A 17,464-nucleotide genomic window follows, 5' to 3' on the forward strand; every position below is an offset into this window, starting at 1 on the left:
ATCAACCAGGACTTAAAAATAATGTCTAAAATCATGGCTGACAGATTGGCAGCAGTCTTACCTAGATTAATTTCAGAACACCAGGTAGGGTTTATAAAAGGAAGAAATGCAGTGACCAATATTAGAAAGACGATTTTAGTGGTTGATGCGGTTAGACTGGGGCGTACAGAGGGAAAGGCAAGCCCTGCTTTAGTCACGCTTGATGCTGAGAAAGCGTTTGACAATGTTAACTGGAACTGGTTGGACAAGGTGATGGAGGCCGCAGGGATAGTGGGTAGGATGAGACTTTACATTAACAATTTGTATGCCAACTCGGGAGCAAGGATCCACACACCGGGATTTTTGTCTGACGTGTTCCCCCTGATGAAAGGGACGAGACAGGGATGCCCGCTATCCCCCCTACTTTTTAACCTTGCAATAGAACCCCTATCAAGAGTGCTGCAGGGTCACAATAGTTTTAAAGGGATCAAAATAAGGGGAAAAGAGATGAAGTTAGCGCTGTTCGCCGATGACGTGATTTTGTATATGGGGGACCCTGTTGCGGACCTACCCTGGACACTTGATATGATTGGAAAATTTGGTGCCTTTTCAGGCTTTAAGTTAAACAAAAAAAAATGCGAGCTCTTATTCCTGAGCGGAGGCAAAGGACCAACTGTGGGAAACCCAAGTGAGGGTCATGTGAATGGGATCCCTATAGCGCACTCATCAGTAAAGTACCTGGGAGTACATATAGGGAGGACGACGGAATTAATTTATAAATTGAATTATGGTCCATTGATTAGAAAAATCATTAACCAGTTGAGGGGCTGGAAGGGGCTGCCCCTGCCACTATTGGCACGATGTCACCTCATAAAAATGATGAGCTTCCCTAGGCTGTTGTACCCCTTTCAGACGATCCCGCTATTGATAACACTGAAAGACGTCAACAGACTTAATTCAGCGTATGCAGACTTTGTTTGGAGGGGAAGGAAACCCAGAATAAAGCTGCGCACGCTGATGAAGTCAGTGGAGGAGGGTGGGATAAATTTCCCGGATGTCAGAGGGTATAACATTGTATGCATTATGAGACATGTGATTGACTGGCTGAGAGGAACGAGCAGGCATTCAGATTATGGAACGGAACTCAAGTATGCAGAACCATGGGACCTGACGTCCATTTTACACTCCCCAATGTCTAAGGTTGAAGGTCATATAAGAAACTCGGTTATATTTCGAGACACCATGTTGGCCTGGAGATTGGTTAGACGGAAATTGGGACTCTCCTGGAAGGTATCAAAATACCTAAATCCTTGGGCGTCACCAAACTTTCCCCAGGGGAGAGAGAATAAATTATTCCTCAAATGGAAAGAGAGAGGCATTAGGAGTCTGATAGATGTCATGAATGTGGAAGAGAGAAGATGGATGACAGGTCGGGAGGTGCTTGATAAGTACAATCTCAACGGCCTCCACATTATGCAGTACGAACAATTGAAACATGGAGTACTGAAAGAGCTTGGTGAGATTGGAAGGGAATTGAACAAGAGCATGATTGATGAGCTCATGGGATGTAGCGTAACAAATGTAAATGTTTCCCGAATATACCAAACATTTAGAGGTGTGCTAATATCCAGGGAAGATAGTCGAACACTTCTAGCATGGGAAAAACAACTGAAAGGACAGGAAGTAGTGGAGGTCATACTGAAAGGATGGGTTCAGATGAGGAAACAAGTCACTAACGAGAGCTGGAGGGACACCCAATTTAGGATATTACACAGGGCGGTTTTGGGCTTCAACATTCCGGGCAGGGAGGCACGGTGTCCTAAGTGCCACAAAGAAAAAACAGACATGCTGCACGGTTTGTGGGAATGCAGTCCAATAAAGAGGTTTTGGAACCAAGTCAGAGCGTTAGTTCAAACAACATGGAAAATTTCCTGCAAACTAGAACTAATGGTGTGGATCTTCCACTTTTTGGAGTGTAGAGTTAGAGGGGGATTGAACGCTCAGGACAAAAAAACATTTGTAATAATACATGACATAGCCATGATAGCTAAAAGATGCATCCTTAGGCACTGGATACAGGAGGAGGCCCCAGCCATAGGGGAAGTCATCAGTGAACTGCACAACCTTTTGAGGCTGGAGAAATTAGAAGCAGAAAGGGACAAGGATAATTTGACAACCAAGTTTTTTAGGAGGTGGAAAACTTTTATAGAAGTTCATTACAAACAGGAGGACATAAGCCATTTAGTGGCACCCTTCAGACATACGGAGTGGTACCTCATAAATGAAATCCAGGATAGTCTGGGAAAGCTGAGGACTAATTAGCAGGGACCCAGGTGAGGGACAAAGGCGAGACAATATGACGTCATCAAGACATGACATTGGCACTAGAACTATTAGAGAATGGCACAGGGGTTCAGGGGTTTGTTTCATTTATGTTATGTTTGGATTTTTTAACTCTGATTCATTATTTGTCAATGCAATCTGAAGCGGGATTGGAGATAGAGAGGGGATTCTACCCCTTCCAATGATACTTATCGACAGCTGCAATCTTGTCTTTTGTAAATCATACTACTTTTGATACGATATTGAAATAAGTTTGTAAAATCAATAAAAATTGTTTTGAAAAAAAAAAAAAAGACATAGAAGTGTATTTCGCTCACAGTGCTATGCTTTTATACAATATGGGACAACCCATATGATGATGTCATGTCTTTGCAATCTTCTGATAGGTTTATTGGCAACATCTGATATAATTAGACACACAGCTGTGACTATATTATAATACACACCTATAACACACTGCTTTTTTTGTGTAGCATCATGGGAAAGTCAAAAGAAATCAGCCATGATCTCAGAAAGAGCATTGTGGACTTGCACAAGTCTAGTTCATCCTTGGGTGCAATTTCCAGATACCTGAAGGTGCCTCATTCATCTCTACAAAAAAATTACATGCAAGTACAAACAAGATGGGAATGTCTAGTCATCATACCACTAAGGAAGGAGATGGGTTCCGTGTACCAGAGATGAACATGCTTTGTTCATGCTGGCTGAAGCTGGTAAGATTCTGTCATTATTCATAGTGAAACGAGTACTATATAAAAATGAGCGAAAATGCCACTCTGCCAGGAATAAGCCATTACTTTAAACCCACCCCCCCCCCAAAAAAAACATAAAAAAGCCAGATTAATGTTTGCAAATGCACACAAAGACCTTAATCTTTGACGACATGTCCTGTGGCCAGACAAAACTAAAATTGAACTGTTTAGCCATAATGGCCATCGTTAACTTTGGAGGAAAAATAGACAAGCTTTGAAGTCTAAGAACACCATTCTAACTGTGAAACATGGGGGTGGCAGCATCATGTTGTGGGGTTGTTTTGCTACAGGTGGGATTGATGCACTTCACAAAATAGATGACATTTTGAGGAAAGAACATTATGTGGCAATACTGAAGCAACATCTCAACACATCTGCCAGGAACTTAAAGCTTGGGCAGAAATGGGTCTTCCAAATGGACAATCACCCGAAGCATACTGCTAAAATGGTTACAAAGTGGCTTAAAGATAAGAAAATCAATGTTTTGGAGTGGCCATCACAAAACCCTGATCTCAATTTATGGACAAAGCTGAAAAGGCAGGTACGAGCAAGGCGACCTACAAACATGGCTCAGTTATATCCGTTCTGTCAGACGGAATGGGCCTAAATTCCTACCAACTATTGCAAGAAGCTTGTGGAAGGATATCCAAAACTTTTGACCCAAGTCATACAGTTTAAGGGCAATGGTATCAAATACTAATGAAATGTATGTAAACTTTTGACTCAGAAGAAAGCAATTAATGTGCCTTAAAACATTCTCTCTCTCTCTCATTATTCTGGCATTTAGCAAATATAAATAATTTTGATTCCTAATTAACCTAAAACTGGAAGGATTTATTCTTATTATATGCGTCTTTATAGAAAGTGTATATTTATTCCTCACTACATGATTTGTCTCTCTTAATTTTCCATTGACTCTGAGCTGGTAGGATGGTAGGAGGGGAGTAGCTGCTAGAGTCTGGCCCATACACAGCACAACACACAGAAGGATTTCTGCTCTATACCATTCTTCCTTGACCTCTCCATAGAGTAGATAGGCTGTGTAGGCTGAAACCACAGTAAGCTGTCAGCCTGTCTTGTCTGAGCACAATGGAGTTGAGTGGGGGTTTTTCAGAATGGGTGGTAAGTTCAACGGGCAGTGGGAAGGGAAAAAAGTGTGTTAGAAGTGGGAAAAGAAGCTGATTTCTCTAATCTGATATATTACAAAGTTTCTTATATTCACCTGTACTGATGATTTATGTATATCTTTGTTGAAATCACAATTCCATTTCAAGTTTATACAGTTCTGATCGTCAGTAAACCACTTCTGGCTGAACATACCTGCTGTGTTTAGCACGCGACTCTCTGTGATTGGGGTATTTTTGAGGGTGTGTAGGTTTACTCTTAGAAGTGATATTTCACACAGTGTTTGCGTATCATTATTTTATTGAAGTATTGTGGATACATGAACATACTTCCTCTCTCTCTCGCTACTGACTGAATGTGCTCTGGTGACTGTTGACCCTTCTGCCAACTTGTCCGACTCCCTGCTATAAGCTTTATTAAAATTAACACTAGTCAACACAGAGCAAATGTTTCTAAACTATAACATAAAAGCAAACAACCCCTTTAATTCAGAAATTAACATTACACTTGTCATCACAGAGGGAATCTTTATAAACTAAAGCGATATAAAAGCAAACAGCCCCTTTCCTTTAATTAAGAATTTGTTCTTTCACTATATGGTTCTTCTTTTTAACAAAACACATAAAACCAAATTTGTTATAATTATCTATTTTATTAACATGTTTAGCCTATATAGTGGTTGTAATATCTGTTCTTTTCCTGATATTTAACGATAGATTACAGTAAATCCTTCGATATCAGGGTTTATTTGACTTGACTATACGTGACTTCATCTTTTTCTCATCTGCTTCATATTTTGTCAGTTGCTGTTGTATCCATGGAAGATAATGGTTAACCTTGGTATATATTCCAAAATTATCTAGCCTACCACATCCCTCTCCCCAGCTTACCAACCCAACCAAAAACCAGGTGTCTCCAAAGTGGGTGACCATGGGCCCCCCACTGTCTCCCCCACATGCATCTTGGTTGTCCCCCAACCTTCCAGCACACAACATATTAGTAGTTACATGGCTCTGCATAACCGTAGAGCAATTTTCGTTGGGTACTATAGGGATCTGTATGTAGCTTAGAATGTTAGATCGGTTGCGATGTGATTCGTCTTGATTGCCCCAGCCAGTTACAATGGTCTCTGTTCCTTCAAGTGTCAGTTTTGCTTCAGCAAGTCCATAACTTGGTAAACAAATAGGCAACACATACTTGGTGTAGACAGCCGGCTGACTGAGACGTAGAAGAGCGATATCATTATCTGCAGTCTCAGCTTTGTATTTAGAGTGGGTAATGATTTTAGTTACAAACATTTGCTGCTCCGTGTCTTCCAGGGTGCGGCGATCATATTCTCCTGTAGAACAATGTGATCAAAGAATGAATGAAAAGTACTACCTGCTATAACCATATGTGTAAAGCTGCTAAAGACATGAGAAATAACTATTAACATAAATTATTTAATGCAAATGACCGGTAAAACAACTTAGATCTGTTCTGTTCTATTTTGCTGATTTAAAAGGAAACGGTCATCAGGTTTTGCTATGACAGCAGCAAGAGGTAGGGACAGAAATCCTGATTTCAGCAATGTATCACTTAGTTTACTGCATGCAGCAGTTATTACAGAGTCCGGGTTTTCTCTGCTGCAGATCTAGCAGAGCTATGATGCTGACTTGTGTATAACCTGCCTACATCACAGCTTTCTGTGTGCATTGTATAGTGAAAAGAGCTGCTAGTCAGTGCTGTGTCATGGCTTGACTAGGAGGCACAAGACCAGTTGTCCAGTAGTGATAATCTCCTGCTGATAAAATACTGATTGTATTGAAACAGCAATGAAATTAGCAGGGTAAATATTAAAATTTAACTTTTAATTGTACTTTGCACAAGAGGTGTTTTACTCTTGGCTCTTCAATCCAGAAAAGCTCCCCTGATGATTATGAGACTACGAAACGCGTAGGGAGACTGGAGCACGCCATTAATGGATCTCAACTAGAGGGGTTTGTGGTAGCTAGGCATTGAACAGCTCCCCCTCTGCGATCCTTTCTTCACCAGAGTTTTGAACAAAAGATATACCAATGAGACCGTTTTATTTTATTTGCCTTGTATCTAAAGGTATTTTGCCAGCCTCTGCAATTTCTATTGTCAGTTGGTTCTAGGTGTGATTTTCCGATGCAGGTCTGCTGACTATTGCTGTGTTTATTATTCATTCATTATCGGATCAACACCTGATGTGTCTATTGTCTGTGGATTTCCCCTGTTTTTAAAGTACAATTAAAAGTAAAATTTTAATAGTTACCCTGCTAATTTCATTTCCTATTTCATTGGGTATCAGCTCCTGCTATTGCTATTATATTGAAACAGCAAAATACAGCCTAGTAAATGCCACATCACTGTAATCAGGGTCTCAGTCCATGTTTCATACTGCTCTCAGATTATACAGTAAAAATCTGTTGACAGATTCCCTTTAAAAGCTCAATGAACGTTATAAAATTCTCCTGTCCTCGCTCCCTATTCCCCACCCACTACCTGCCTCCTGTTCCTGACTAACAGGCCACTGAAAAATGAGAGACCTCACCGGACTGTCAGAGAGAGGAGGCAAGCAGTGGGTGGGGAATAGGGAGAGAGGACAGGAGACATGGAAGAGGCCACACCACTACACTTGTAATTTATTAGCATACAATTTCATCCATGGATTTTTCTACAACAGCAAAACGGATTTCTATAAGAAAGATAAGGCTTGATGAGCATAAAGTCACCTGTGCATATATGCCATTAATTTGGGTTATAATATCCTAATGATAGTTTCTCTGTAAGACCCAAGCCTATTTTCACCTTCCTGATTAGAACAATTTTTTTCAATTTTGAGTCAATTTATGAGGTTATAACTCTGGAACGCTTCAACAGATCCCAGTGATTCTGAGATTGTTCTTTCACGACATATTGTACTTCATTGTTCATGGAAAATTTAGGAACAGTTTGCAATTATTTGTGAAAATATCAGAAATTTGGTGAAAATTTAGTTCAAAATGTTTTCTTTTCACAAGGCTAACGGGAAATTGCCCCATACAATTTGGTCTCCATTTTTTTAGTACACTGATACCCCTTATGTGGTGGAAAGCTACTGTTTGGGCCCACAACAGAGCTTGTAAGGGAAGGAGTGTCATTTGACTTTTGGACCGCAAAATTGGCTGAAGTCGTAAGCATAGCCTCTGATGTGCCTCATCTGTGGAAACCTCCAAAAAGTGACCCCATTTCGGGAACTAGTCCCCTCAAGGAATTTATCTAGATGAGTGATGAGCGCTTTGAACTCACAGGTGCATCACAAAATGTTCTAACATTAAGCTGTGAAAATGAAAATCCAATTTTTCCACAAAAATGTTGTTTCAGCCTCAATTTTTTTATTTTCACAAGGCTAACAGGGGAAATTGAACCATACAATTTGTTCTGCAATTTCTCCTGAGTATGCTGATACCCCATATGGGGAGGAGAACTACTGTTTGAGTGCATGGCATGGCTTGGAAGGAAAAGAGCGCCATTTGACTTTTGGAACGCAAAATTGGCTGGAATTGTTAGCAGACGCCATGTCACATTTGGAGAGCCCCTGAGGTGCCTAAAAAGTGCAAGCCCCTCACAAGTGACCCCAGTTTGGAAACTAGACCCCCTTAAGGAATGTATCTAGATGTGCGGTGAGTACTTTGATCCCCAAGGTGCTTCACAGAATTTCATGAGCTGTGAAAATAAAAAAAACATTGTGCTTTTGCCACAATGTTTTTTTTATCTTCACAAGGGTAACAGGAGAAAATTCACCATACAATTTGTTATGAAATTTCTCCTGAGTACAGGGTATATGGTGGAAAACTACAGTTTGGGTGCAAGGCAGTGCTCATAAGGGAAGGAGCTCCATTTTGGCTGGAATAGATTTTGGACACGCCACATTTGAAGAGGCCCTGGTATGTCTAAACAGCAGAAACACCCACAAATAAACCCATTTTTGGAAGCTAAACCTCTTAATGAATTCATCCAGTGAATTAGTGAGCATTTTTAGCCATCAGGCAATTCACAAAATTGTATAACAATGCACCGAATAAATGAAAACTTCCATTTTTTTTCATTAACATGTTGCTTTGGCCCCAAGTTTTTAACCCTCAAAGGGGTAATGGGAGATAACAAGTCATAGAATTTGTTACGCAATTTCTGCTGAGTACACTGATACTCTAAATGTGGTCCAAAACTATTTTTAAGGCATTGTGCAAAGCTCAGAAGGGAAGAAGCGCCATATTATAGTGCGGATTTTACTCTTATGGTTTGTGGGTGCCATGTCACTTTGGCAGAGCCCCTGAGGTGCCAGAACAGTCTAAACTCCCCATAAGTGACCACATTTTAGAAACTATACTCCTCAATGAATTCATTTAAGTGTACAGTGACCACATTGACACTCCACGTGTGTTACAGAATTTTATACCATTGGGCAGTGTAAAAAAAAAAATTACATTTTTACCACAAACCTTTTGGTTTAGCCCCAGATTTTACATATTAACACAGGAAAATGGATAAATTGGCACCAAAACTTGGCACACAATTTCTGCTGAACACGGCAATACCCCACATGTGGCTGTACAGTACTATATGTGGGGTATATATATATATATTTGATCACGTTGCAGGGGACCTGATCGCTTGGGAGAGAAGTGCGCTCCTTTTCCAACCCTTCTAAATGCTGCCATCACTATTGATCACATCAATTAGGGGGTTAAACAGCTGAAAGCAGGGTGGGAACTACTCCTGGCTATGAGAGCTGGGTCTCGGGTGTCACAGAAGTTGATGGTGCATACACAGCTTCTGTGCGCTGCAAGATCACTATGACCCATCCATATGTCATTGGTCGGGATCACCTTGTCATCCATGATGTATGGATATGTCAAATTTCATGTACAGGTTAATGAATTTGGCGCATCTATTCAGTGGAGTGAGCCTCCATGCAAATTTCCAGAAATGCTACTCAAGTCAAATGCCTGGGTTGGAAATACCAGAATTTGACAAGTGGGCATAGCCATGCCCTGTCCTGGCTTCTCTCCATCTCCAACCATTTTGTCAAAGCTGCTTTAAACTGGCGTAAAAATGTCTAACGTCATAAAAGTTTGCTTAACTCTGCAATTATTTATCAAGTTTTCAAAGTATTTTACACCAGATTGGAGTAAAAGCTTTGATGAATCGGCACCTTAGTTTTCTTGCAGGACCTTTTCGAATCTCAAAATACTATACATTCTGAGATACTTTTGGAAGTACTGGCTGGTGACTCGTCATCTCAGACCTGACAAAATGTGCGGCAATGTCTAATATTATCTACATATGATTGTATTATTATCTTAAAATATATTGATTATTGACATGCATTTTGGAAAGTACTGTTTAGGATTTTTAAACCATGGGCGGTAAAAAACTTGGAGTTCTTATATATAAAATAGTATATACATCAACTGATACCTACCAAGTCGGATAAAGTACTTTCCAGGCTGTTTGAAACAATGAGCAGCAGTTAGAACCCATGATGTGTGAATCAGAACTCCGCCACAGTGAAACTTCTTCTCATAAAGTAGGAGTGCCTGCAATCACAAGAGGATTAGTTGTCAACTTGTCCATATGTTCAATCTTTTCTGCGTGTTTTAACCACTTCAGGTTTCCAAAGTTATCAAGCGGTTAATAGAAGTGAGTGAACCATTTTTCAAGCATTTTCTGCACTATACATTGTAATAGAAGTCCATGGGAAGGCTAAAATGCTGCACAGGGGGTGCCCAGACATCTCTTTGAGCATCTATCTAGCATTTTAGCTTGAAAATTCTCTAGCGGTTTCTTCACTGTTGAATGGAAAATGGCAGTAAGGCTATGTCCGCATGTTGCATTCTTGATTTGACAAAAAAAATTTACCTTCTGGCAGACTTGACAATTGTAAACACTGTGTTTGAGGGGGAAAAAACGCGGTAAAAATGCATGCGTTTTCGATGCGTTTTTGTTAGTGCGTTTTTAAAGGAGAAATAAAAAAAAAGATAGGATAATTGATAGATAGCTAGAATAAATAGATAGAAAGAACATATACAGTAGAATAGATAGAAAGAACATACAGAATAGATAGAAAGAAATAACAGAATAGCTTCATAGAGCAACAGCTTGCTTAGACAGTTGGGGTTTTTTTTAGTTTTTTTTTTGATAAAAAAATGATGAGGGGTCCCCCCAATTTTTCATATCCAGCGCAGGAACAGCAGCAGCAGCTGCAGACTGCAACCCTCAGCTCTCTGCTGTACCTTGGCTTGTTATGAAAAATAGAGAGGATCCCATGCTTTTTTTTTTTTTTTAAATAACGTGGTGTCCCCCCATTTTTCTAAAACCAGCCAAAGTGCAGCAGACAACTGGGGACTAATATTATTAGGGTGGAAAGGCCCATCATTATTTGGCCCTTTCCAGCCTAACAATAGCAGTCCACAGCCACCTCAGAATTAGCACATCAATAAGATGTGTCAATTATAGTGCTGGACACGGCTGTTCCCGTTGCCCTGGTACGGTGGCAATCGGGTTAATAAGGAGTTAATGGCAGCCCACAGCAGCCACTAAGTCCTAGATTAGTGATGGCAGGTGTCTGAGATCACACCCCATCACTTATCTGTAAGTGAAAGCAAATAAACACATACAACGCCAAAATCCTTTATTTGGAATAAAATACAAAACACCCGCTTTCACCACTTTATTAACCATTAAAACCCCTGCAGGTCCGAAGTAATTCACAAAAGGTCACACGGCGATTCAGTTTTGCTACATCCCTGTCCTGTCACAGCAGCACTGTACAGCATGACTGGCCGCTGACAGCAGACAGAGCCACGCAATGAAAATTAACTCTGGTGAACCTCTGACGTCAGTGCCGCGACACAGATAGTAGTGTGGGGCCCGAAGTTGTGACGTCAGAAGTTCACCCGAGTTTATTCTCAACACGCGGTTCAGTCTCTGTGTCACGGCCTGATTTGTAGCCACAGATGAAGGACTCCAGCTGTGACCGGAAATCACCTGTGTGACGGCACCGCTGATTGCACAGCTCACATCAGTCACTAGGGTGATTTGCTGTCACAGGTGGAGGACTCCAGTTGAGGCATCGGCTAACGTGAGTGACATCACCACTGATAGCACAACTCACTTCAGTTGCTGCGTGGAGCTCATAGCAGGCGACCATGTTCTATGGCCACTCGCTGTGAGTGTCAGATGTAGCAGTGCTGGAAGCATCGTGGGACATCGTGTGGAATAAGTCAGACCTGGAGTAGTGTTTCAGGGGTTAATAAAGTAATGAAAGAGGGTGCTTTTTTGTCTTTTATGTCAAATAAAGGATTTTTCGGTGTTTGTGTTTATTTACTTTCACTTACAGATTAGTAATGAGAGGGTGTCTCATAGACACCTGCGATCATTAACACTAACCTAGGACTTAGTGGCTGCGGTAGGCTGCCATTAACATATTATTACCCTGAGTGCCACCACACCAGGGCAATCGGAATGAGACGGGTAAAGTCCCGGGACTGTTGCATCTAATAGATGCGACAATTCCAGGTGGCTGTTAGCTGATATATTTTGGCTGGGAGGCTCCTAATAACGTGGGTCTCCCCAGTCTGAGAATACTAGCCCTCAGGTGGGAGGCTTTATTTTGGTTGTGTATCAAAATTGGTGGGGGGGGCGCACACCGTTTTTAAAATTATTTATTTATTGTACTGTACGATATAGACCCGCTCACCGGGGGCTGTGATTGATTGCAGTCAGACAGCTGTCAGTCTGCGTGGGGGAGTGTCTGACTGCAAACAATCATAGGCGCCGGTGGTTGGGGGAAGGAGTGAATATGAAATGAGCCTAACGAGCGGGTGCAGTAAACGTGGGATGAGCCTAATGAGCGGCTGGCACTTTCAGAAGCAGGAGACGCTGTGATAGCCGCGCCACGCTGATCGGTGAGTATGAAGCGGAGAGAGACAGAGAGACAGACAGAGAAAGAGAGAATGGAGAAAAGTTGGTGACCTGCGTTTTTGTTGACAAAAATGCATCTAAACACAACCAAAACGTAGTGCAAACGCACAGCTATAAACATTTTGGTTGTGTTTTGTTTTGTTTTTCCAAACAATTTTTATTGATTTTACAAAATTTTATACAAAACCATAGCAAAAGAAGTATGATTGCAAAAAAAAACAAAAAAACCCGTACATTCATTGCCAGAATATTTAAAAGAAAAGGATAACACCTCAACATGGTATTCCAAACCATTTTTCGATTTGCAATGACATACAATGAGTCAGTATTAGAAAATCCAAACGTAACACATATAAAACAAACCCCTGAACCCCTTTGTCATCCTGTAATATTTCCAATATCAATGTTGAGCCTTGTTGTTGCCGTGACGTCTCTCCTTCGCCCTTCCCTCGAGTCCCCGCTAGTTGAACCTTAATTTTCCCAAACTACCCTGGATTTCATTTAGAAGGTACCACTCCGAATGCCTGAAAGGTGTCACCAACTTATTTATTTCTTCCCGTGTGAAATGAGACTCTATAAAGGTTTTCCATCTACCAAAGAACTTGGTAGTCTTATGGTCTTTGTCCCTTTCTGCTTCTAGTTTCTCCAACCTCAGAAGATTATGTAGTTCGCCAATGACTTCCCTTGTGGATGGGGCCTCCTCCTTTATCCAATGTCTTAGGATGCACCTTTTAGCTATCATGGCTATGTCATGTATGATTGCAAATGTCTTTTTATCTTGAGTGTTCAGTCCCCCTCTAACTCCACCCTCAAAGACGTGAAAAATCCACACCATTAATTCTGGTTTACAGTAAATTTTCCATGTTGTCTGAACCAATGTTCTGACTTGATTCCAGAACCTCTTTATTGCCCTACATTCCCACAAACCATGTAGCATGTCTGTTTTTTCCTTGTGGCATTTAGGACACCGTGCATTTTTACCCGGTATGTTGAAACCCAACACCGCCCTGTGCAATATCCTAAATTGGGTGTCTCTCCAGCTCTCATTGGTTACCTGCCTCCACATCTGCACCCATCCTTTCAGTATGTCACCCACTACTTCTCATCCTTTCAGTTGCTTCTCCCACGCTAAAAGTGTACGACTGTCTTCCCGGGATATTAACAAAACTCTGAATGTTCGGTATATTTGAGAGACATTCACACTTGTTACATCGCACTCCATTAGCTCGTCAATCATGCTCTTGTTCAGTTCCCTTGCAATCTCTCCAAGATCCCTCATTACTCCATGCTTCAATTGTTCATATTGAATAATGTGGAAACTGTTTAGGCCATATTTATCCAGCACTTCCCGTCCTGTCAGCCAACGTCTCTCTTCCACACTCATAACATCTTTCATTTTTCTAATGCCTTTCTCTTTCCATCTAAGGAACAGTTTATTCTCCCGCCCCTGGGGGAAGTTTGGCGATGCCCAAGGATTTAGATATTTTGATACCTTCCATGAAAGTCACAATTTCCGTCTTACCAACCTCCAGGCCAGCATGGTGTCTCGGAATATAATTGAATTTCTTATGTGACCTTCGACCTTGGACAGTGGGGAGTGTAGAATGGACGTCAGGTCCCATGGCTCCGCATACTTGCGTTCCATGCCATGATCTGAGTGTCTGCTCGTTCCTCTCAGCCAGTCAATCACATGTCTCATGATGCACACAATGTTGTACCCCCTGACGTCTGGGAAGTTTATTCCTCCCTCCTCCACTGACTTCATTAGCGTACGCAGCTTTATTCTAGGTTTCCTTCCCCTCCAAATAAAATCTGCATACGCCGAGTTGAGTCTATTGACATCCTTTAGTGTTATCAGTAACGGAATCGTTTGTAAGGGGTACAGCAACTTGGGAAAGCTCATCATTAATATGAGATGGCATCTTGCCAATAGTGGAAGGGGTAATCCCTTCAAGCCTCTCAGTTGGTTTATAATTTTCCTAATCAGTGGACCATAGTTCAATTTGTAAATTGATTCCGCCGTCCTCCCTATATACACTCCCAGGTATTTAACTGATGATTGTGATATAGGGATCCCATTCACATGACCCTCGCTTAAGTTTCTCCCAGTTGGCCCTTGACCTCCCTTCAAAAATAGAATTTCGCATTTCTTTTTGTTCAACTTGAAACCTCAGAAAGATCCAAATTTTTCAATCATGTCAAGTGTCCGGGACAGGTCCGCGCCTGGATCTCCCATAAATAAAATCACGTCGGCGGCGAAAAGTGCTATCTTCATTTCTGCTCCCCTTATGTTTATCCCTTTGAAACTATTGTGACCCTGCAGCACCCTTGATAACGGCTCAATTGCCAGGTTAAATAGTAGGGGGGATAACGGGCATCCTTGTCTCGTCCCTTTCATCAGAGGAAACACTTCCGACAGGAAGCCCGGGGTGTGTATCCTTGCTCCCGAGTTAGCACATAGGTTTTTGATGTAGAGTCTCATTTTACCTATAAGCCCCGCAGCTTCCATCACCTTGTCCAACCAGCCCCAATTAACATTATCGAACGCTTTCTCAGCGTCCAGTGTGACTAAAGCAGGCCTTGCCCTTCGCTCAGTACGCCCCAGTCGAACCGCATCAACCACTAAAATCGTCTTCCTGATGTTGGTCACCGCATTTCTCCCTTCAATAAACCCTACCTGATGTTCTGAAATTAAGCCGGGTAGGACCATGGCCAATCTGTCAGCCATGATTTTGGACATTATTTTTAAGTCCTGGCTGATGAGCGAGATGGGCCTGTAGCTCGAGGGGTCATCCAGATCTTTAGTTCCCTTAGGTATCAATTTAATGTATGCTATGTTGGCGTTTCTAGGGATTTCTGTTCCTCCCAGGATTGCATTAAAAACTAAGGTTAGATCTGGTGAAATCAGATCCTTAAGTGCTTTATAAAATTCGCTATTGAAACCATCAGGTCTTGGTGCCTTATTAGTGTTGAGTTCCCCTATTGTTCTTGAAACCTCTTCCTCTGTAATGTCCGCGTTTAGGGCTTCTATTTCCTCTTCCGTTAAGCTAGGCAATTGGGCTCGTCGTAGCCACTCTGACACGTCAGTCATGTGGCTATGGGTTTTGTTTTAACACACCTGATTAATTTCAATGAGTGGAAAATGTTCACAAAATGCAATGAAGAAGTGACATGCTACTTTTTTTTTAGGCAACGATTTTGACAAATATTTGTCAAACAAAACAGTGCCGAAAAAAAAGCAACGTTCTCATGGAATTTCTGATTTATCATAGCTTTTGCTGGGGAAGCACAATGCATGCATTTTGTCAATGACACAGTGCAGTTTAAAACGCAACCAAAATGCAAGAAAAAACGCAACATGAGCACATGGCCTAAAAAAGACACAACAACGCTGGAAAAACACTAAAAAACCCCAAAAAACAACCAGCACTTGAATCAACTATATAGCACTCAGAAAACAACCCAAAAAAGACATGTACGGAGAAAAAAATATTTCCTAAAGTGTCTTCCTCTTTAAAAAGTACAAAAATATTTTTTTCAGCCAGCTTACCGGTACTCCCCCATGTATGGAATCCTTCATATAATCCAGAAACAGAGTCCGCAAGGGCAATAGAGCAGGAGCCAGCCACGGAAATCAATAGAGAAAAAAATCTTTTTTCCTCTTAAAAAGCAGTTGGACTTAAGGCCGCTTTACACATTGCGATATCGGTACCGATATCGCCAGCGTGCGCACCCGCCCCCATCGGTTGTGCGACATGGGCCAATTGCTGCCCGTGTCGCACAACATCTCCCGAACCCGTCACAGGGACTTACCTTCCCTGCGACGTCGCTGTGACTGGCGAACCGCCTCCTTTCTAAGCGGGGCGGTTCGTTCAGCGTCACAGCGATGTCACAGCAGCGTCACTGAACTGCCGCCCAATAGAAGTGGAGGGGCGGAGATGAGTGGGACGTAACATCTCGCCCACCTCCTTCCTTCCTCATTGTGGCCGGGACGCAGGTAAGGTGAGGTTCCTCGTTCCTGCGGTGTCACACGGAGCGATGTGTGCTGCCGCAGGAACGAGGAACAACTTCGTTACTGCTGCAGTAACGATATTTGAGAATGGACCCCCATATCACCGATGAGCGATTTTGCACAATTTTGCGAGGATGCAAAATCGCTCATAGGTGTCACACGCAACGGCATCGCTAAAGCGACCGGATGTGCGTCACAAAATCCGTGACCCCAACGAGATTACTTGAGCGATGTCGTAGCGTGTAAAGCCCGCTTTAACCACGTGAAAAATATGATGTGTACCCTGAGCAGAACTGGTTGCCCGATTAACTATTTGACCACAGTCAAGACTTTGTTTTATGAGTTAGCCAGTTTGTGGGAAAAACATATCACAATATTATTCTATCATAAGTATTAAAATTATTGTTAAAATAGGTGCAAGTACAACAGTTAAATTATTGGAGAAGTGAACTGTGTTCACACAGGCACTTAAATCCGACAACATTCTATGTTAGGAAAGTTGTGTAGAGGTATTGACCTGCCAAGGGCTGTCTCCTTTACGTCCTTTTTTAGCTCCTGTGAGACGAGCTGAGTAGTCAGAGTTGAAGATCTTCATTTTACCACAAGGAAAGTCCACTACAAAACAAGGAAAGTGGATGTAAGTTCCATCTACAAGGACGACAATGTTCATTTTTATCATTCCTCTGGGAATCCTTTTCTTCTGATAACCATATGAACTATGGGAGCAACTGAAGATTCTGAGCACAATCTCAACCACAAAAGTATTTTTTTATTTTTCTGTACTGCCAACAGGTTACAAAGTGGCTTAAAGGGGTATTTCCAACATCCTATCTCAATATATAGTAGTGTAATGATAATATTAGCAAATACCTCCAATTAGAAATGTAGTAGTTCTCCTGAAAAGCTATGTCACTTACCTTATATGCAGGGCATTACAGTACCTTAGGTATCCAAGGTTACGGCCACGCATATACGGAGCTAGTTGTTCATGGTCGTAACCATGGATACCTTAGCTACTGCCATGCCTGCACATGAGGTAAGAGACATGGCTATATCAGGAGAACTATACTACAATTATAATTGGAGGTATTTGCGAATTTTATTATCACACCTACTACATATTAGGATAGGATCTTGAAAATCTCAATCCTATTGAAAAGTGCGAGCAAGGTGACCGATAAACATGGCTCAGAGGAGGAATGGACCCAAATTCCCACCAACTATTGTGAGAAGGTTATGAATGAAATGGATAGAAACGTTTGACTTTGCAGAAAGTAATAAT

The 17,464-nt window shown here is 41.7% G+C and overlaps 1 protein-coding gene across 1 annotated transcript in view; it reads right to left on the reverse strand.

The window, feature by feature from the left end:
- Positions 1-4,537: 4,537 nt before the first annotated feature.
- PROC (protein C, inactivator of coagulation factors Va and VIIIa) overlaps positions 4,538-17,464 on the reverse strand; it is a 115,417-nt gene continuing 102,490 nt past the window's right edge. The window contains exons 7-9 of the mRNA XM_075338638.1: positions 16,700-16,797; positions 9,670-9,784; positions 4,538-5,538 (exon numbers count right to left, since the gene is read on the reverse strand). Coding sequence (XP_075194753.1) covers positions 4,937-5,538; positions 9,670-9,784; positions 16,700-16,797 — 815 coding nt within the window. The 3' untranslated portion in view covers positions 4,538-4,936. The remainder of the gene's footprint in view (positions 5,539-9,669; positions 9,785-16,699; positions 16,798-17,464) is intronic.

Source organism: Anomaloglossus baeobatrachus, chromosome 3, assembly GCF_048569485.1.
Source record: "Anomaloglossus baeobatrachus isolate aAnoBae1 chromosome 3, aAnoBae1.hap1, whole genome shotgun sequence".
NCBI lineage: Eukaryota > Metazoa > Chordata > Amphibia > Anura > Aromobatidae > Anomaloglossus > Anomaloglossus baeobatrachus.